At 52.2% G+C, this 21,050-nt stretch overlaps 2 protein-coding genes across 5 annotated transcripts in view; both read right to left on the reverse strand.

Annotated features, from left to right (window-relative positions):
- Window positions 1-1,645: 1,645 nt before the first annotated feature.
- NGB (neuroglobin) lies at window positions 1,646-8,613 on the reverse strand. Its single transcript, XM_072864263.1, has 4 exons — window positions 8,308-8,613; window positions 6,753-6,864; window positions 5,054-5,173; window positions 1,646-3,945 (listed from the first exon to the last, which is right to left on the reverse strand). Exons 1-4 carry the CDS (start codon window positions 8,412-8,414, stop codon window positions 3,799-3,801), a joined length of 486 nt encoding a protein of 161 aa, XP_072720364.1. The 5' UTR covers window positions 8,415-8,613; the 3' UTR covers window positions 1,646-3,798.
- Window positions 8,614-8,675: 62 nt separating this feature from the next.
- Window positions 8,676-21,050, reverse strand: part of POMT2 (protein O-mannosyltransferase 2) — a 43,187-nt gene continuing 30,812 nt past the window's right edge. Inside the window, exons 22-25 of one of the 4 annotated variants that reach the window (XM_072864262.1) lie at window positions 20,698-20,864; window positions 17,542-19,291; window positions 16,071-16,367; window positions 8,676-9,095 (exon numbers count right to left, since the gene is read on the reverse strand). The gene's annotated coding sequence lies outside the window, so the exon portion shown is untranslated. Of the gene's footprint in view, window positions 9,096-16,070; window positions 16,368-17,541; window positions 19,292-20,697; window positions 20,865-21,050 lie in introns of those variants that run through there. The other 3 variants (XM_072864256.1, XM_072864258.1, XM_072864257.1) reach the window with 3 other exon arrangements.

Here is a 21,050-nt window from a genome sequence, read left to right on the forward strand (position 1 = left end):
TTTGGGAGCCTTTCTCTAGGTTTTGAGGAGACAGCACTCTTCTGCTCCTCTCCTCCCTCCCAAAGCACACTATACCCAAATTCCTAATTGAATGATTTGCCTCTAGTTTCAGCAGGTGCCTCCTGCCAGCCCCTCCACAGCTCCCCTGGGGTGAGCCCTGCCTGGCCAGCCTGGCTGACAGCACGGGCCAGGGGGCATGGGGAGGGCTTCTCTTTGGGTGAAAAACTGGAAAATTTAAAAACCCACACCCCTCATCACACACCCCCACAGAGGCTCCTGGCTGTTCGTAATTTGTGGTAAACAGGGCTAAATGCAGGGCCTTGCTGGCACCAGGGAGCTGAGGCAGGAGCGCTGGCTGTGAGCAAGGGCTGTAATTGCCCCCCGGCTCTCCCAGCCCTCGCGCCGGGGAAGCTCATCACAGCCTAACGAGGTTGTGTAAGCCCCATCACGCTGTGCCTCCGCCACTCTGGCCCTCAGAAACCCGCTTGCCTGATTACAGCCTGTGCATACAAAAGTCCCTCACAGCCGGGGCCAAGCAATTGCATGGCATCTCCCACTGCGCCGGCCAGTGGCTGGCAGTGCCGGGAGCATCCCCACCGGGCAGCAGCCAAGGTGAAGGGGCGGTTTGTGGGAGCCGTGGCAAACTTCTGCGCTGGTGCAGGGAGTCAAAGATGGGGGTGCTGCTGGGGGGTGCCGTGCTTGCCCTTTCCCGCAGCGCTGGGCTCCCACCACCAGCCCTGAGGCTGGCAGCTGTGCTCCAGGCCAGGAAGAGCTGGAAAATTTATTGTAGCAATGAACCACAGGGAGGATTTCTTTGCATTCAGATATCTGCTGCTGTCCTCACCCTTCGCAGCCCGTCACATGTTGCCTTGCAGAACAAGGCCCATCCTAAATGTTGCCCAAGGCAGAGCAGTGTGGCTTTCCCAGGGTGCTCACCATGCTCTCTTGTGGCAGGGCTGGGATTTCCAGCCCTCAGGAGATGCTATTACAGACCCTGAGCTGGCTTCGCCACTCAAGGAACCATCCTTCTTCAGTACCAAGTGCCCAACTCTCCCAGAGCTGGAAACCCACCATGTCAAAGACAGAACGTGCCCTGGGAAGGGAGAGACAGGACCTCCTGCATCCGCATCAGCTGCTCCCTGGGGCAGGGCTGCTGGGGCATCTCCTCAGTCCAGCTGGCAGGGTGGATGCTGCACGGAGCCGGGCAGGACTTTGCTGCAAGGCCATGCCCTGCTGCTGCGGGCAAGCAGCAGTGGGTGACCAGCAGCGGGTGAGCTGATGCTATCTCAAAGAACAAAAGCAGCAGCTGAACAACAGAAAAGGGATTTTCAGGCTGATTGCTTAAAACTCTAATTCCATTAGAGATCGTTAAATTTGAACAGTAATGAGCAATCAGCACCAGGACGCCTTTGCTAGCCCCTCTGCTGCTCACCCATTCAATTACAGCACACAATAGCTCCCAACAGACATTTGGTGCTGGATGCCTTCTCACGTCAGTCAAGCTGGACTACACAAGCACTCCTAGTGACCAATATCTCCAAAGCTAGAGCCAACAAGAAACCAGTAAGCCCTTCACGGTCATCCTTTTTTTTTGGCTTGCTTGGGCCTTTTATATTAAAATAAACAAAGGGCAGCCAAAAGGGCCGAGACTCACTGTTGTTCTTTATTAAACAGTACAGATGGGTATAAGAGGCACACAGACTACTTCAGTTCTCTTGGGAGTTACACAAAATGTGGTACAGAAGAGGGGAAGTCAAGGAGATGGGAAAGCTAGAGGGAGCAGGGATGGTTTGGGGCAGTAACACCCACACCCCACCCATCACACAGCTGCCTACTTGTCACACAGAGCCAGAAGGTCCCCCCCATGATGCTGAAGGCTGATGCCCCAGAACAGGGTTGCAAAGAGGACATCCCCATTCCCAAACCCTCCTGCCTCATACCATGCCATCACAGCTAGTGCCTCCTCCCAGTCCCGGCTCCTCCATCCCTCACTGCCTGGTGTGAGAATGGGGAGGACCTCACCTGACCCAGCTGATGGAGAGCCATGGGCCAGGGTGCACAACACCACGCTGTAGGACTGCAGGAATGGAGCCTGGTACTACGGGGAGGACAGCAAGCATCCCACATGGGGATGTTCCCTGCCTGTTCCACAACACCCCTCAGCTCCCCTCCCAAACACAGCTGGAGGGCTCCTTGCTTGCTGGAAGGCCTGGTGGCAGGGAAGCAGAGCCCCATCTCACAGGGCACCCCATCATCCCCTCCATGGCATGGGGCTGGGAGACCTCAGCTGCAGCTGCAAAGAGCAGGCAGCCTTCTCCTGCCCCAGAGTGGAGGACGTCTGAGTATAGGAGGAACGTGTCTCTAGAACAGGACCATCTCAACCCTCAACACTGGGGTCCTCCTGCCCTGAAGGAGCAGCAAAAAAGGGTGCTACCCATAACTGAATACTTGATCCATGTCCTTGCCCTGGGGCTAGTGATGGCTGGAAACACAGTTCTGCCTGTCCCACAGCGACTTCCCCATAAAGATGAACTCTTCTTCTAAGTGCCCAAGTGCAGCTCCCCCCAGAGCCCTCAGGTGCTCTCTCTCAGCCATTTCCTGGGATTTCTTCCAGCAGATGCTGTCTTCTCAGTCCTGTCCTGACACAGCACTGCTGCACACACCTAACTGGGTGCCTTGCTCTGCTCCGAAGCGGCTGTGTCTCAAGTATGGCTGGGAGGGATTACTAAAGAGTGAGGAGCTCTCCAGATGGGCACTGTGTGCAGCTGGGAAGCGCTCCAGGTCCTGACAGCATCAGCAGAGAAATTCCAGCTATGCTGCCTCTGGCCAAGAGCCAGAATGATTTCTGGAAGCTGTTGCCATGACATGATTGCAACCTTCATTTTTATTTTAAGACATCTTTTCCTTGTATTTACTTTATTCTCCTTAACACAAAGCAGTAGAGAGCCACCACTGCTGCTGCATTTCAGCTGGCTCTGAGGTTAAACCAACCGGCCAAACCAACACAAAGCCTTTCAGCTGGCAGCCCAGACCTGCTAAAAGCAGCCTCACCTCGGGATTAATGTGACCCCACTGCTTGAAGCATCCCTAGGAAATACACTGAGTTGTGGCCAACCTGACAGAAGGAAAAGTCATGGATCGCATCCAGGGGAGAGGCAAGGCAGAAGAGTGCACCAGGATTAACTATCCGGTAGTGATGTGTTGGTGAAGGGACAGGGGGGAAAAGCTCCCCACAAGGTTTGGGGAGGATGGCCACATGGCACAGCCAGCTCCCACCTCTGCTGCCCCTGCCCCTGGAGGGAGCTAAATCCGCCATTGCCACAGCTGAACCGGGCACAGCAGTGCGGGAGGAGCAAGCAGTGCCAGACCCGGCAGGTCCTGAGCACCGCAAATAGGATCTCGGGCAAATAAGCCCGACAGGCCTATGCTAGCTGTCATCTAACCAGGGTGGGTAGCAAGAGGAGGGAAGATGAGCCAGCTAAAAACCAGAGTAGGTACACGGGTGTTGGTGCTCCAGCTAGCCTGAAGGAACTTGGAGCAGGGCAGCGTACCTGTGCTGTGGCACTCCTAGGCTTTGCTGCAGAGACGTACCTGCCAGCCCTTGGCAAAGGCAGAGATGTGGTCGTGTCAAAGCAAGGCAGAATCACTGGGAGACCCCAAAGCACACGTGACTGGAGGAGACAGCGATGGGCTGGTGCACAGAGAAAGACAGGGGTGGAGAGAGGCAGAGAGTGCGGTGTGAGCACTCCCGCTGCCCAGGACCGCTGCGTGGTCAGGGATGGGGATGGCTGGCAGGATCTAGTCCCCTTCTGGGAGGGTTTCCCAGCCACGTCGCATGGCTTTCACCACAGCACCATAGAGTTTGCTCCAAGCCTCCCGCATGTCTGGGCTGAAGGCAGTGCCAAGGCATTTCTCCAGCATGTACAGCAAGGACTCGCCGACAGTCTGCAAACCAAACAGGGAGGTGTCAAGCTCAGCACCAGGGGATGACACACAGCCCCTTCTCTCGCTTCACCACCTTTTTGGACTTCTCCCATTGCAGGGCAGCTGCTCTTCCTCCACCAGCGGGGCCAGGCCACCCCATCCCTGGCTGCTCAGACAGGGCCCAGAGCCAGCCCACGCCATCCCCTTCCCCTGCCCTATGCTGGCCCTCACCCCACACCTCACGCCCTGGGTGAGCAGGGAGTGCAGGCAGGGAACAAGGGCTGACACCACGCATGTAACACCAGGGGAGAGGTACACGTCTGTTGTCCGTGGCTCCCAGATGCGGGTAGCCAGCCCTGTCCCCTGGTGGGGATCAGCAGAGCCGAGTAATGCCCTGATGCCAGGAGAGCGGGTCAGACCCCAGGCTGGATGCTCAGGGCCTCCCTCGCTCCCTCTCAGGCCTCTCCACAGGGCACTGCTCCTCACAGAGCTGCACTGAGCGCAGGGCTGGTGGGGATCACTACTGCAAGCAGAGGGGACCCTGCTCTCTCCGATTGTGGTATCAGGAGGGAGCCATGTGTTGTTTAGAAACCTTGCCTTCAACCTGCCCTTCCCTGCTGCGTAATCCAGCATTTCTGTCCATGCTTGATGGCAGGAGAGGAGTAAGCATGGGTTTAGTATGGAGGATGCTGCTGTCTTACTGCTATGGAGGAAGCAGGGGCTGAGGTGCAGCAACCCCATACCAGTGCAGACACAGAGAGAGGTGGATGGTCCCCTTCCCAGGTGCGGTGAGGTTTGCCCAGAGCATTTGATGAGCCAGGCAAAGGCTGAGCCTGCAGCCCTGTGTCGCAGGAGAGACAGCAGTGCCCCAAACCGTGGTCCTCTTCAAACAGGGGAAATGCCTTTCTCCCCTCTGTCCTTTCTCCCTGGGCTTACTGGGGGAGGGCAGAAAATGAGGGGAGTTTAAGGGTTTCCCTGATTGAGCCAATGTCACTATGCAGGTATCAGCAGCTCGGGGGCTGCCCTGAGCCACCAGCTTTCTCTCCAGCCAGCAGGTGGGCGCAGAGGGATGGGGACAGCCGAGGGCTGCACAAACACAGCCACAGCGGGACAAGAGAGGATGCCTCACCGAGAAAGACTCGACCTTCACACCGACTGCCTGGTGCTTCTTGCCAAGGTTGCAGAGATACTCTTCCAGGCAGGACAAGTTCTCCAGGTGGCTCACAGCAGCATCGATCACCAGCATCACCTGCAAGAGCACAGAGGCAGAACAGCATTAACAGCAAGGCTCTGCTGCCCTTCCAGAGGAACAAAGAATCTGACCCCTCTACTTCACCCTTCTCAGCCTGACCCCCTCCCAGCCCAGCAGATGCCCTCTGAGCTTTCCTTTGCTCTACTGCGATCCATGCGTCACATCAGTAAGGCCTGCTGGCAGTAGCACACACCACATCGTTCCATGGGACGCTGACAGAGGTGCTGCAGCAAGCAGCACTGCTGACTTCCCTGTCCCAGAGGGGGTAACCAGCCCTACAGCAGAGCAGTTAGGGCTAAGATCTAACGCTGATGCAGTCATTACAGCTCTTAGGACCCCAGGACAACTGCAGGGGAGCCCTGGAAGTTGCCAGGACTAGAGCTTCCAACTAGAAGTTGCCAAGGTGGTGCAATTGTGAATAAGGCAACTCCAATTCTAAGATTAGCCAGGTATTTTGAGGAGATGGGGTTGATAGTACAGTCAAGAGACCTGGTCCGGTAAAGGATGTAGCACTGTGGTCTCCCAGGAGCACGAAGAGTCAAATGGAAACAGGACAGAGAAGGGTTAATGAGGGATGAAGGGAACAGACACACCAAATTAGAAGAAGAGATTAAAGCCAGGGCATGGTTAGCTTGGCAAAGCCAAGAGGTGATAGAATTGTGCTTTATAATTTCAACAGGGAAATTATCTCCAACAAGAGCAAAGAGCTATTTCAGCTCAAGGCAATAATAGCAGAAGTAAAAATGGACTTAACTTTGCCAGTAAACAGAGGCTGGAAAATAACATAAAGCTTGCAGCTATCAGGGGAGTGCAATCCTGAAACAGCCTCTTACAAGGAATGAAGACAGGCAAGCGAGGCACCAAACTGGTTTAAAGATGGAGCCAGACAGTTTATGAAGGCATCTGCAAGCCAAGGCTGTGCTCTGCCCCGGCGTGGCCGCTCTTCAGGGCTCAGCAAAGGGCCTCTGCTGCACTGAGTGTAATTCTGTCCATGCACGAGCTCCTCCAGAAGACATCAGCATTGCTCTTCTCCCTATTTTGCGGGGAGGCGAATGCGTACCGCAGCATTTCCCCAGAGGCTATACAAGAGATGCTATGGGCCTTCTGGCTCTGCAGCCGCACCAACAGCACCAACAACCAACTCTCCACAGTAGTGGGTCCACGGGAGTCTGGCCCACTGCCCAGCTCTGTACCACCTCCTGGTCAGCATGGGGCCAAGCAGAGGGCTTCGGTCCTTGTCTGGACAGAAGTGAGCTCAGTGAGGCACTTCCACGGTAGAAGAAGGGGGCTTCCAACTTTCACAAGAGGCAATCCACTCTTAGGTGAGGGTATGGAAATCAACATGGTGCTTCTCACCCACCACAACCCGCATCCTCATCCCCTCCCCACTGTTGTAGGGCACTTTGTCTTGGCAATAGCACCTTCTGCTAGCATGAGTAACCCCCTGCAGTTACCATCTCAGGAGGAGACTTCCCATGCATTCCCCAGTCAGACACCCCACAGTCCCAAGCCATTGCCTAAGGGTTTCCTCCTCCACGGAGGCTGCCCTCTGGCCATGCCACAGCCCCTCTCTCACCTTCCTGATGTGATCGAGGAACTCGGGGGTGGAGAGGCACTCCTGAGGGCTGGCAAACTGCTTGCAGTTGTACTGGAAAAGGGGCAACAGGTCAGGGTCCAAGTCAAACAACCTGCAACAGCAAGAGAGAAACCCCCATCTTCTCACTTCCCCAGCTTTCTTTAGAGTCCTGCTCACCCCAGGAACAACCCCATCAGCAGCACACCCGCAGCCTCCCCTCTGCCTCCCTTCCCACCTACTGATCCCTCCCCACCTGTAGAGAACCCAGAAGTTCTGAAAAGTCTTAATTTGGGGCAATCCAAGTTACCTATAGTCAAAAAAGTCTCAATTTCCCTAGCCCACAGTCCCAGCTCTCAGATATGTGTTTATAGCACTGAGGACCAGTCCCAGCTCGCTGGAGTTCCTCCCAGCCTGGCCCTTCTCCCCAAAGTCTTGGTTGTTGTCTCAACTCTTCCTATTCCCACTTCATGATCCCCTTGAGTCCCAAATCTCCCAAATCTGGGGAAGGCTTGCAAGCTCCAGCAGCCGGCTTTCCTACTTGGGCAAGGGAGGCATCTACAAACTCAGTTAATGCCCTACTCTCCCACACCATCACCAGCTCCCATTTTTTCCCCTCTAATCCTCCCTGCCTGTATATGCCAGGCACATATGGGTCTCAGTAGCAGCCACCCAGGCAGATCTAACAGGCTGATGCTGTCCACGGAGGCCACAGGGAATTCAGGCAAGACCGTCTCTCTTCTCCCCATCCTGCACATTGAACTACTGCATCCCTCTCCGGCCCCCTAAAACTCCCAAACATCGCGGCTGCTGCTCGCAGCCCTGATCTGCAAGGTTTGGCTCCCACTTGCTACGCCCCGCTCCGGAAGCTGGTCATCAACTCTCCGACCGTCCTTTTTACACGACTTTTCATAGATTTTTCCTTTTTCTCTTCCCATAATGGAGGCATTAATCTGCTTAGCAGAGGCAAGGAGTTGGGTCTCAGCCGTTCCCCGCAGCACACGTCCTCTGCCCTGAGACTGAACCCCTCCCCAGCGGCCGGATCTTTGCCTGGGGCTGCGGAGTGCCGTGTCAGGGACAATTAGGAGGTCCCCTCCAGACACTCCCCAGAGTCGGGCGGACACGCAGCTCTTCAAACAGCAAAAGTAACGGTGACAAGGGGGGGATCAGTGGGCAGAAAAGCACAAAACCCGCCCGCTGCCTCTCTCCCTCACCTTCCACCTCCCCGTAACAAAGTTCTCACTCGCGGAGGGTGGGAAAGGCCGGGAGGGAGCGCGGAGCGGACGGCCTTCCCCACGCCGCTGCCCCACGGCAGCCGCGGCTTCGCGGTGGAGGGGCTGCAGCCCCACGCTGCTCCCTCCGGCCCGGCAGCCCCGGGGAGGGGAGAGCGGGCGGGGTAAGGCAGCCGGCCGGGAGCCATCGCCAAGCGAAGGGAAGCGTGTCTCTCCAAGAAGCGGAGCCCGTCCATCCCCCCCCGCTCCCCCCCCCGGGTCGGTCCGGGCGGGCGGCCGGGGCTGGGGTGCCGGCGGCCGCATCCCGTCCCTGCCGCCCCGCTCACCTGGTGAAGAGGACGAGGCCGTGCTGCACGGGGCTGCCGCTCACCCGCTGCCAGCCCTCCCGGATCAGCGCTCGCTGCCTGCCAGACAGCAGCATCCCGCTCTCCATGGCGGGGGCGGGGGGGCCTGCCCCTCGCCGCCCGAGGCGAGGCGAGGCGAGGCACGGCGCTGGCACCGCTCGCTCCGCGGGCGCAGGGGCCGCCGAGCGGCAGCCGCCCGCCCATCGCTCCGCCGGGGGGCCGGGCGGCGCCGCGCTCACCTGGGGGTCCCGCCCCCGCCGCGGCGGGCACCGGCGCTCCGCCCGCTGCACCGCCCTGCCCTGCCCTGCCCCGCACTGCCGGCACCGCAGCTCCCCGGTGCCCCTCTCCTCCCCCCGGGGCTTCCCCGACCGCCTCACGGGTAAGGAAGAGCTCACTTTGTATTTCCCTCTCAGGGAAAGGAAGGAAGACAGAAAATAATAATAATAAAAAAATTAAAATCCCCAACTGTCCCCGCAGGACTCGCAGCCGCAGGGCAGAGCAGAAAGTTCAGCTCATTCGTGGCTGACGTTTTCCCATGGGCCCGACTTTACAAGTGAAGAAGCACGGCAGAGCAGAGCGAGCGAGGGGACCACCGGGACCCAGCCGTGGTGGCTCGCCGCTCAGCACAGCTCCTCTGAGCGTAACTTGGCTGTGGAGGTCCTCAGCGATGCTCCAGTGCTTCAGCATCCTCTTGCTCTTGGCCACTTCCACTGAGACTCAGGATGCCCTGCAGCCACCTGCTATCTCCTCGGGCAGATGCCGTCTAGACACTGCAAGATACATGTTTAATTTAATGCTAATTAAGCCAGCTGAACCAGGCAAAGCTGTTAATAACAGATCAGAAGACACCTCATCTTTGTCAAACATGTTCAGGACAGCCAGCTTCTCTTTACCGTTCAGACAAAGGGAAACACTGCTTTTAATTTGGCCCTGGGGGTTAGGCAGCATGGAGGAAACAAAGCGAGAAGGGGCAAGCGAGGCCTCAAGCAGCACAACAGAAGCCAGAAAAGCCAGAGCAGTCATGCAAGTAAAGGTCCTTAGAAAGATGCAAGCAATGCAAAAGCACAAATATTACTGAAACCATCACAGCCCGTTCTGAAATAACAGTTGTGCTGATCTTGTTACAAGTTCTGATTCTACAGATCAGACTTACTTCTTGTAATCATAGAATCACAGAATAGAATCATACAATCACACAATCATTCAGGTTGGAAAAGGCCTTTGAGATCATCAAGTCCAACTGTTAACCTAGCACTGCCAAGTCCACCACTAAACCATGTCCCTGAGCACCACATCTACAAGTCTTTTAAATACCTGCAGGGATGGTGACTCAACCACTTCCCTGGGCAGCCTGTTCCAATGCTTGACAGCCCTTTCGGTGAAGAAATTTTTCCCAATATGCAATCTAGAACTCCCCTGGTGCCACTTGAGGCCATTTCCTCTCATCCTATCACTTGTTACTTGGGAGAAGAGACCGACCCCCACCTCTCTACAACCTCCTTTCAGGTAGTTGTAGAGAGCGATAAGGTCTCCCCTCAGTCTCCTTTTCTCCAGGCTAAACAACCCCAGTTCCCTCAGCCACTCCTCACAAGACTTGTGCTCTAGACCCTTCACCAGCTTCGTTGCCTTTCTCTGGACACGCTCCAGCACCTCAATGTCTCTCTTGTAGTGAGGGGCCCAAAACTGAACACAGTATTCGAGGTGCAGCCTCACCAGTGCCGAGTACAGGGGCACGATCACTTCCCTACTCCTGCTGCCCACACTATTTCTGATAAAAGCCAGGATGCCATTGGCCTTCTTGGCCACCTGGGCACACTGCTGGCTCACATTCAGCCAGCTGTCAACCAACACCCCCAGGTCCTTTTCCACCAGGCAGCTTTCCAGCCACTCTTCCCCAAGCCTGTAGCATTGCATGGGGTTGTTGTGGCCCAAGTGCAGGACCCAGCACTCAGCCTTGTTGAACCCCATACAATTGGCCTCAGCCCATTGATCCAGCCTGTCCAGACTCCTCTGTAGAGCCTTCCTACCCTCAAGCAGATCAACACTCCCACCCAACTTGGTGTCATCTGCAAACTTACTGAGGGTGCACTCGATCCCCTCGTCCAAATCATTGATAAAGATATTAAACAGAACTGGCCCCAATACTGAGCCCTGGGGAACACCACTTGTGACCAGGCGCCAACTGGATTTAACTCCATTCACCACAACTCTTTGGGCCCAGCCATCCAGCCAGTTCTTTACCCAGCGAAGCATACACCCGTCCAAGCCACGAGCAGCCAGTTTCTCCAGGAGAATGCTGTGGGAAATGGTGTCAAAGGCTTTACTAAAGTCTAGGCAGACAACATCCACAGCCTTTCCCTCATCCACTAAGCGGGTCACCTTGTCATAGAAGGAGATCAGATTCATCAAGCAGGACCTGCCTTTCATAAACCCATGCTGGCTGGGCCTGATCACCTGCTTGTCCTGTATGTGCCACATGATGGCACTCAAGATGATCGGCTCCATAACCTTCCCCAGCACCGAGGTCAGACTCACAGGCCTGTAGTTCCCTGGATCCTCCTTCCGGTCCTTCTTGTAGAAGGGCATCACATTTGCTAACCTCCAGTCAACTGGGACCTCCCTGGTTAGCCAGGACTGCTGATAAAGGATTGAACGCAGCTTGGTGACCACTTCCGCCAGCTCCCTCAGTACTCTTGGGTGGATCCCATCCGGCCCCATAGACTTGTGTGTGTCTAAGTAGTGTAGCAGGTCGCTAACCATTTCCCCTTGGATTATGGGGGCTTCATTCTGCTCCCCGTCCCTGTCTTCCAGCTCAGGGAGCTGGGTACCCGGACAACAACTGCTCTTACCATTAAAGACTGAGGCAAAGAAGGCATTAAGTACCTCAGCCTTTTCCTCATCCTTGTCACTATGTTTCCCCCCACATCCAATAAAGGATGGAGATTATCCTTAGCCCTCCTTTTGTTGCTAATGTATTGACAGAAACATTTTTTATTGTCTTTTATGGCAGTAGGCACATTAAGTTCTAGTTGGGCTTTGGCCCTTCTAATTTTCTCCCTGCATAACCTCCCAACATCTTTGTAGTCCTCCTGAGTTGCCTGCCCCTTCTTCCAAAGGTCACAAACCCTCCTTTTTTCCCTGAGTTCCAGCCAAAGCTCTCTGTTCAGCCAGGCCGGTCCTATTCCCCTCTGGCTTGTCTTTTGGCACATGGCAATGACCTGCTCCTGTGCCTTTAAGATTTCCTTCTTGAAGAATGTCCAGCCTTCCTGGACTCCTTTGCCCTTCAGGACTGCTTCCCAAGGGACTCTGCCAACCAGTCTCCTAAACAGGCCAAAGGCTGCCCTCCAGAAGTCCAAGGTAGCAGTTCTGCTGACCCCCCTCCTCACTTCTCCAAGAATCAAAAACTCTATCATTTTGTGATCGCTATGCCCAAGACAGCCTCCAACCATCACATCACCCACAAGTCCTTCTCTGTTCACCAACAACAGGTCCAGCGGGCGCCTTCCCTAGTTGCCTCCCTCACCAGCTGTGTCAGGAAGTTATCTGCCACACACTCCAGGAACCTCCTAGGCTGTTTCCTCTGCGCTGTATTGTGTTTCCTGCAGACATCTGCTAAGTTGAAGTCCCCCACGATAACAAGGGCTAGTGATTGTGAGACTTCCCCCAGCTGCTTATAGAATGTTTCGTCTGCCTCTTCATCCTGGTGGGGTGGTCTATAACAGACTCCCACCATGATATCTGCCTTGTTGGCCTTTCCCCTGATTCTTACCCATAAATGCTCAATCCTGTCGTCAACATCACTAAGCTCTAGACAATCAAAACACTCCCTAACATACAGGGATACCCCACCGCCTCTCCTTCCTTGCCTGTCCCTTCTGAAGAGCTTATAGCCATCCACTGCAGCACTCCAGTCGTGCAAGTCATCCTACCATCTTTCCATGATGGCAACTATATCATAGTTTTCCTGCTGCACAATGGCTTCCAGCTCCTCCTGTTTGTTGCCCACGCTGCGTGCATTGGTGTAGATGCACTTCAGTTGGGCTATGTCACCTTTTTGGGGGGAAAAGCCCTAATTCCTACGTGACCATTCTCAGGCACTTCCGTGGTTTCTAACACATCCATAACCCTTGCATCTTTGCTGTCACATGGATCTCCATCCCCTACCTCCACTGAGATGGCAGACCAAAGGACCTCGCTAGCACACTGTCCCTCAAACATCGGCATGCCACCCTCAGGCTTATCACTAGCAAGGCTTGTTTTATCCCTTTCCCCCTTCAAATCTAGTTCAAAGCTCTTTAAATGAGCCCTGCTAACTCCTGGGCAAAGATCCTTTTCCCCCTTTGAGACAGGTGTACCCCATCTGTTGCCAGCAGGCCTGGTGTCGTGTAGACCGATCCATCATCAAAAAGCCCAAAATTCTGCCGGTGACGCCAGGCTTGGAGCCAGGTATGGACCTGCTGGCTCTTCCTGTTTCTTCCCTCATCATTCCCTGCAACTGGAAGGACAGAGGAGAACACTGCTGGTGCTTCTGATCCCTTAACCAGTCATCCCAAGGCCCTGAAGCCTCTCTTGATTGCCCTCGGACTTCTAGTTGCAGCTTCATTGCTGCCTACCTGAAAAATCAATAATGGATCTGAGGGCCATACCAGGGTAGGAAGTTTTCTCTTCTCATCTTTTACCCAGGCCCCAGGGAGGCAGCAGACTTCCCTAAGGAGTGGGTCCGGTCTGCATATTGGGCCTTCTGTTCCCTTCAGAAAGGAGTCTCCTATGACAATGACCCATCTTGTTTTCTTTACGGAAGCAGTTTTGACACAGAGCATAGGCTGACTTAACCTCAGCGACCCCTCCAAGCTAGGTGAACCATCGTCCTTGTCATTGTTTGGTTCCACTTGCAGAGCCTCATACCTGTTATCCAAGAACACCTGGGAAGCTGGGGTAGTCACAGAGGAGACGCGCCTGCTGCGGTGAGCAGGAACTTGTCACCATTGCCCCCTGTCCCTTAAGTCACTGTGTTCAGCCAGCTGGAGCGAGGATAGGGAATCCTCGGTATCATGCATCCTGTCTGCCTGTCGGGCCTGACCCAGGGAAGGTAGGGTGCGATTCCAGTAGTCTCTCTCTCTCTCGCGCTCCCTGATACTCCGCAACCTATTCACCTCCTCCTGGAGCTCTGTCACTAAGCAGAGGAGTTCCTCTACCTGGGCGCACCTCCCACAGGTGTGCCCACTGCTGCCGGCCGGTACTGCTGTAAGAGTCGGGCACAGCCTGCAGCCCCACACCTGGGCAGCAGCGTGTCCCCACCGGAGCTCTGTCAGTTGTAGTGGGCACAGAGCTTAGAGAGGCCATGGCTTTCTGCAGGGTGGATACCCTTGCTCCCTGGTCGAGCTGGCAGAGCTTCAGTGCCCTCTTCCTGCACGCCCTTCCATGCAAACTGCCACGCAAACTGCGTGAGAGAGAGAAGAGGAGAGAAAATCAGGAGAGAAGACAGCAGCCTCTAACCCAAACCAGGAGCACGTTGACTCGGTGTAGGCAGAAAGGAGTGTCTTCTCGTCGGAGTACTGAAAACGATTCCCAGAAGGAGGCAAGTTCAAAGGCACAATGCCACACCCTCAGCCCCAGCTTGTCTCCCAGGGGCCTTTCTCCGAAAGGGCCGGAGTGACAGCACTGACTGCAGTGACAGTAGGAAGCCACCCGAGATGTCTCTGCAAGTGCCAGAATAAATTACCTGTTTTCTCAGGCTTTTGAGACCCTGCATTCTCAGCACAGACCAGACAGGATGCTGTATAGGAAAAGCTCCATAAACACTAGAGGAAGCTGGAGAACCCTGTCCTCTTGACAAGTCCAACAAACTCACAAAGAAATCGAATGTCAGATGGGACTAGGGAGTCTCACAAATGCTTCAGATCCCTGGCTACTGAGCCAGAAAACAGCTGATGTTCTGGGTTTGCTGTGTTTTGAATGCCATTGCTAGAAAAGACTTAATTAATGTCAGAGGTCCCAGGTCCTGGAAAGATTCAACTGGTTTCTGTTAAATCATGGCTTCTGTTAAAAATACAGCATTTTAGCTTTCATGATAACTAAGAAAAGCCTGAAAAGCATATGATCTCTGCACACATATATTTTTAGAGAATAGGGGATAAATAGAAAGCATTCTAAAGAAAAGTCACAAGCTACAGGGCCATCGCATGGCTGGGGGGATCGGAACATGCAACCTGCCAGCCCACAGTGCTTCCTGCTGTTGGCCACCATCTTCTGGTCCACAACAAGCTCCTGCTAAAAACAGCGTCTTAGCTGTACGCTTGCAAAGGCAACATTCACACTGGGGACTGATGATAAATCAGTGCTGATTTATCTTCTGAAGCTGCAAGAAGCCTGAAAGAGCAGAGCAGCGGAAAATACTGGGTTAATCTGAGCAGGGCAGTGAACACAAGCCAACACAAACACTAACCTTTAGCTATCTTGCAGCTGATCAAGCGCACCAGTAAAGAGCATGAAGTGTCATCCTATATGCGTCTCCACAAGCTACTGACATTCAGCCTATTGTCACAACCACACAGACGTGGAGCTTCACACACTGCCTGTCTGGACAGTTCACCCTGGCCCTGCTAACGAGAAGGGGGAGCAGAACAGGCGGGCAGCGCTGTGCTGCCAGGGCACTGGAAAGGAGAGCGGAGAGTCCTCCCTAGACCACAGGATACCAAGGAGCAGAGTTGAAGCACGTATATGCAGTCAGAGCAGCAACCGAGGCCGAGTATTTGCCTAGCAACATTTTGAATATATTCAGATCTGGCTGATAGAGGAGGAAGAGAAGGACCACAAAAGCAAGTTATTGTAGTTAAGAGTGATCAGCTCCTAAAGCTCACTTGGGATATGGGACACCTTTCCTTGGGTCCATGCAGGCACCATACCAGCTATCACATCCCAGAGCAACAGTGAAATGCAGGTTCAGCTGTTGTTCCTGATGGCAAGGGTTTCTCAGACAATAGCAGCGAAGCCATGACAGCAAGGGAAAATGGTGGCTCTTGTCCAAAGTCTTCCCCCCCACACCTTCCCTCTGTGCTGCAGATGGTGGCTGCATGCTGAGCACTCGCAGACAAGGCACAAATGTCAGAACAGACCAGGCATAATGGCAGCAACGGGAATGCTGAGTGTGGCATGTCTTCTCCTTCCATGCAACATACAGGTGCCCCAGCTGACAAAAGGGGCAATGGGCTGGCATACCACTGCCCACCTGTTGGCACCCAAAGCCTATGCTGGTATGACACTCAGCAGAGTCTAGGAACCAAAGAGAGTTAATTCCTTCCCGGCCCCCCAGCACCAGCTCCTTCTGGGCAGGGTATGTGCACATTCAGGAGCAGTTTCCCCACCTTGCCTGCCCCTCCGAACAGTCAATCCATCCCTTTGCTGCCTTCTGGCACTGGTGCATGTTCTCTCTCCCTTAATAAAACCAGCATTTTCCCTGTGACAGCATAGATCTTCCAGCACAGGAGGAGGGAGCTGTAAGGAGGGACTTGAGGTGGAAGACAGGGGGAGCTCAGGGGTAAGAAACACCTGCTATTCGTGTGACTTAAAAGAGCAAGGGCTCAGGAGACACGGTGCTCTTCCCTGCATGCAAAGCAGCTTCTCCCTTGCAGCTACATGGCTGTCAGAGGAATTCCTCCTGCTGCCACAGCACTGAGGTGCTGACAGCGCAAGTGAAGTCCAGAGAGGATTTAAGGTACAAGGAAAAACAAACAAGCAAACCTCACTTCTTGTTCATTTTGTGAGCCTTCAATCATGAGGAAGCCCCAGGATGCATCAAGAGGTTGAGCACTGCAAACGTTTCCATGGTCTGAGGGTTTCCTGCGATGGTCCCCAGTTCCCTTGGCTCCCTGTACCTCGCCTGGCAGCTCTGCCTTTTCTGAGATGTTCTTGGATTTCTACAAGACTGTTCCTGGAGCTGTCATGAGTGAAGAACCACCAGGCCAGCAGCACAGACTTCTCCAAAATCATCTTTAGGCCACTTGGAGAAAGGGAAGGCAGATTTCTAGAGAAACTCACTGGGTCTGACCCGCAAAGAAAACAATAAAGTTTTTTTGTGCTTTGGAAGAAGACAAATTTACATAATGTTTTTAATTTCTAGTGGGTCTCATTATTGCAATCTACAGCCCCTTCAAATTACAGCACCAACACTCATACTCCCCTTGCCAAGTGTTGGGCTTTACTTGTTCAGTGCTTTGGTTTACCCACAGAGAAAGAAACTTGCCCAATCTCATAAAACAGTGTGACAAAACTGGGAATAAGCTCGCAAACACCTGTCCCCAACCCTGCACTCAGGGTTCAGGGCACTTGGAAAACAGACCTCCCTTCCAAAGGAAAACCACATCAGCCTGGCCCAGGGATGGTTGTTCTGCATGTGCCGCTGTGGCACTGTCAGTTTTTGTCCCAGCTGCTGTACCAACAAACCCAAATCCCCTTTGGACTGCTGTTCCAATTCTACATCTGTGAGTCCTCATGAATAATGCCACTCTGATCTAGCTGCTTCAGGCTCCCTGCTCACCTTGGAGACGGGCTCCTGGGCTTGGCTAATCCCCTTTTCTTCCCCCTTGGCCCCAGTCTCAAAACCACAGACCATGACAGCTCCTCTTTTCCCCAGACTCCCATCCCCATCCTCAGGTGGGAGCAGATGTCATGCAAGTTCCCAGCAGTCTTCTCAAGCTACCCCCTCAGGCCATGGTGTGGCACACACAGCTCAGTAGCAAAGCAAATAATGAAATGCAATTGCATAACATGAAGCAAAAGAGATGCAGGAGGGAATAATCTTGCCCATAAAACGATGAAGGCAACAGCCGCAGAGCTCGCTGGCTGCCACTATGCCTGTGGGGAGAGTAAGACAGCACTACCAACCTTGAAGATTTGGGCTAAGGGGAGAGGGATAGGCAGAGGGGGGAGGAACAATCTGTGGGAGAGGATTCAACAGCAGAAGAAAATGAAAACACATCTTTTGACTTCGATTTGCTATTAGACATCTCCAGGTTCATCGTGGATTTCCCAAGGCCAGCTGGGGAAAGTTTGTACAGGCAGGTGAAAACAACCCAAGGCTGAAAGAGCATGAAGCAGGGAGAGAAGCCAAAGGGGACCACAGAGAGAGCTGCTAGCCTGAGTATTTTTTACTTATGAGGCTGTTGGATCAGGTCTGGCACTTACAGATGCTCAGACCTTATCTTGGTTGTTACTCACCTTGTGCTCTCTAGCACAGTGATAATCCACCAGTTGCTACTGCCACCACCAGGCTGTGATCTTCCAAGGAGCAACCTCTGCCTTTTGTAAGTTACTCTACCAAAGTGAGTTCAAAAAGTCTATCTACCATGTCAGTCTTGAACAAAAGCTGAATTTGATCATAAAACACAACTACAGAGGTGTGCACACTCCAAGCTGGTGAGATGCAAGCAGCCATGGTCCCAAAGCTCTCCAGCCTCATTAGCTCAACATGGTGCTCTAGCTAATATGCCTGGCAACTTGGCAAGCACTGTGTCAGCACAGTTACCTGGCTTCTGTCCTACCTAGGGACAGTGCACATGGGCTTGGATCTTCCTCCAACTGTCCTTATACTTCTGGACTGGATCAAGCTTCAGCTGCTGAAACATCATGGCAAAAGCTTGGTGAAAGGATGCTTTACTCCCTGTGGAGCCTCCTCTGTAGTTTTCCTGCTGGACTTTTCTTGTTTGAGAAGCACTGCTGGTGCCGGTCTCCGAAGTGCTCATCAATTGTCTTCTCTCTGATCTCAAGTCTGTCTGTTCTTTCCCTCCTTCTTGCAATTTAAATTGATACTATTGACCAGGGCATCTCCTACAATCATTTGACCCACAGTGGTTGTCTCTGAGAACAGTGTTTTTGATGTGATTTATTAAAAAAAAAAAAGATTTTGCACTTAATTGCGCCCATTCCTTGATGGCAAGGCTGTGCTAGCATCACAACCTTTCAGCTTTGCACTCAGCCATCTGCTCTCAAAGCAAACCCCATGTGTTAATTGCTTCTATATGTGGGATTCCTTTTCTGCTTGAGGTCTTCTCCTCCTCACCTAAGTCATTCCAGTTTTGGGGCTCTGTCAAAAATACTCTCTAGTTCAGTGAGAAATTTTGCATCTGCAAACTCCAGAGTCAAAAATGCCTAAGCATTGAATAAACATTGTGGCTCTGTCTTGAGGAGAATGATGTACTTATGCCACATCATAAAGCACTTCCCAATCCATTAGTAACTAAATAGAATGTTAAACAGCAACTGTTAGCAATAAAGACTTAAAACCAGCAGGCACCCTGTGTGCATAGCACCCTGGGTGCATAGCTTGCACCCATGAGTACTAGAAGAGCTGCCTGAGGGTATCTCCAACCCACTTAATTTTTTTTTTAATAATGTTTAATAATTTTTTAATAATGTTTGAAACAAAGAAATTTCAGCAGACATATGGAGTATAAAATGTGGCAATACTCAAAAATGCCAAACAGGATGATTAAGTAAGGAAGAAACTAACCAGCCTGATATAAACCAGCATAGAGAAAATAATGAAAAACCCAGTATGGAGTTTATTATAAAAGCATTTGAAGATGGGTGTACAACTTCTCAGGGTGATCCACCAGTTCATGCCTTTCTGTCTCTGCCAAGCAGTGGTCTAATTCTTGATCCATCTCTTACTACCTATGTCCTGACAGTTTTTCATTAATTTTGATATTCCTTATTATGTCTTCATTTTGTGAAGCAGCCTTTTTGCTTTCCCACTCTGCATGACTCTTTCATAGCAGGCCTTAGTAATCTGAGTTCTCACTTTCTGGATGCTTCTCTCTTGTATTTGAAGTCAGTTAAGAACTTTTTACTCAGCTTCTCATCTTTGGCTCTTCCTGGCCTTGCTTTGCACTGGGATAGTTGGTGCTTGGGCTCTTGGTGTCCTTTATTTAAACATCTCTCCTCAGACATGCTTCCAATGGGATTTTGCCTGGAAGTTATCAAGTTGTTTAAATTACTTTCTTCAACTGCACTGGCTTATTTGGCTGTTCTCACACAGTTCAGAAATCTTAAATAAAGGCATACCACCTTATGCATGTTCACATTCTCATCTCAACCAACTCCTCCCCACTTCTCAGCTAGTTTCCTTCTCCACCTTGTAACCAAATAGTTATGGTCTCTAAAGCATTCCAAAGGATCAGCACACTTCCAGGGTGGGACTCAGCTGACCCAACACAGATGCCTTCATATGGGCAAGTAACCTAACTCCCTTCCTGGTCAATGGAGAAAACCAGGTACTTCAGAACTACCTCATCCTAAAATACATGGTAAAAAAAAAAAAGGTCAGATGAATGAAGCATGAAAACTACCTTTTGTCAGCTGCAAGGATGTCAACTGCAAGACAGCAGGATGACTAGCTTTGGATGAAATCTGGAGATAGAACAATGACTGCAAGAATGGTAAATATGGAAAAAGCAGTTTACAGCAATCATAACACTTGGTAGACTATGCCCATTCAGATAAAGCACAACCTTTCTACTTCCAGAGCATGCATTACATGGGCCAGAGCTACAGAGTTAGAGATGGTATATTAGAAAATAACTCCGAAGTGTATGACAACCACAATCCTTGGATGTAAACCAGGAAGCAGTGGTAGGAGCAATGAAGATTTATTTCAGCCTGGAGAAGAGAAGGCTCTGGGGAGACCTCATAGCAGCCTTCCAGTACCTGAAGGGGGGCCTTGCAAGAAAGCTGGAGAGGGACTTTCTACAAGGGCATGCAGTGATAGGACAAGGGGTAATGGCTTTAAACTGAAAGAGGGTAGAATTAGACTAGAGAAAAGGAAGAAATTCTTCACTATGAGGGTGGTGAGGCACTGGAACAGGTTGGCCGGAGAAGTTGTGGACGCCCCATCCCTGGAAGTGTTCAAGGCCAGGTTGGACAGGGCTTTGAGCAAGCTGGTCTAGTGGGAGGTGTCCCTGCCCATGGCAGGCGGGTTAGAACTAGATGATCTTTAAGGTCCCTTCCAACCCAAACCATTCTATGATTCTACAATACAGAATTGGGGAGACTGATGTTGGAAGACAGTGTATAGTCTGGGAAACCATATGGATAAATCAAACAAAATGAGAAAAAGAGGTACGGGAGATTTGAGGGCTAGAGAAAGCAACTTGCATTGAAAGTTTCTATTTGGTTAGCAAAAAGAAGATTAAGCAGCAGCTTGAAGACAGAGCACAAACTCTATATTAAAACACTAGGTTATAAAAAAGCCTCATTCTTTTTGAGGAACATTTAACAGGACAATGGCTGGAACTTAGAAGCCTAGAAACCTGGCAGGTTCAAAACAAATGCAAAATGGCATCAGTCACCAGTTTCTACCCACGTGAGACCACTTACCTGCAGAAAGAAGCCATTCTTCCTTTAGAGGGCAGTGAGAAGTAAAGTTTTATTTCAGATATTATCAGCATTTTCTGAACAGTACTTCATGCCTTTTCCTTACGGTCGTCTCCGTACGCTCTAGCACAGCTTCTGTATCAGCAGTCCTTCCTTCCAGAACGATAGCCCTGATCAGACAATATCCAGAGACGAACTTGCACTTTCTGAAGCAATACAAGATGTCAATAGGCTTTTCAGTAACCATCTATTAGCCTATTGTATCACCTTGTGTAGGCCATAGTCCAGTTTCTAGCTGTCCTGGCTTTACTTTAGCAGCCCTTGGAACGTGTCTAAACAAGCTGGTTGGCTGTGAT

The sequence above is a fragment of the Ciconia boyciana genome, chromosome 6 (genome assembly GCF_034638445.1).
Source record: "Ciconia boyciana chromosome 6, ASM3463844v1, whole genome shotgun sequence".
Taxonomy (NCBI): Eukaryota; Metazoa; Chordata; class Aves; order Ciconiiformes; family Ciconiidae; genus Ciconia; species Ciconia boyciana.

Excerpts from the sequence above, each read along its gene's own strand:
- NGB (XM_072864263.1), bottom strand. The coding sequence starts at position 8,414 with ATGGAGAGCGGGATGCTGCTGTCTGGCAGGCAGCGAGCGCTGATCCGG. Across the intron at positions 5,174-6,752 it reads TCCTCGATCACATCAGGAAG|GTGATGCTGGTGATCGATGC; the intron begins GTGAGAGAGGGG and ends GTGCTCTTGCAG. Across the intron at positions 3,946-5,053 it reads TGAAGGTCGAGTCTTTCTCG|ACTGTCGGCGAGTCCTTGCT; the intron begins GTGAGGCATCCT and ends TTTGGTTTGCAG.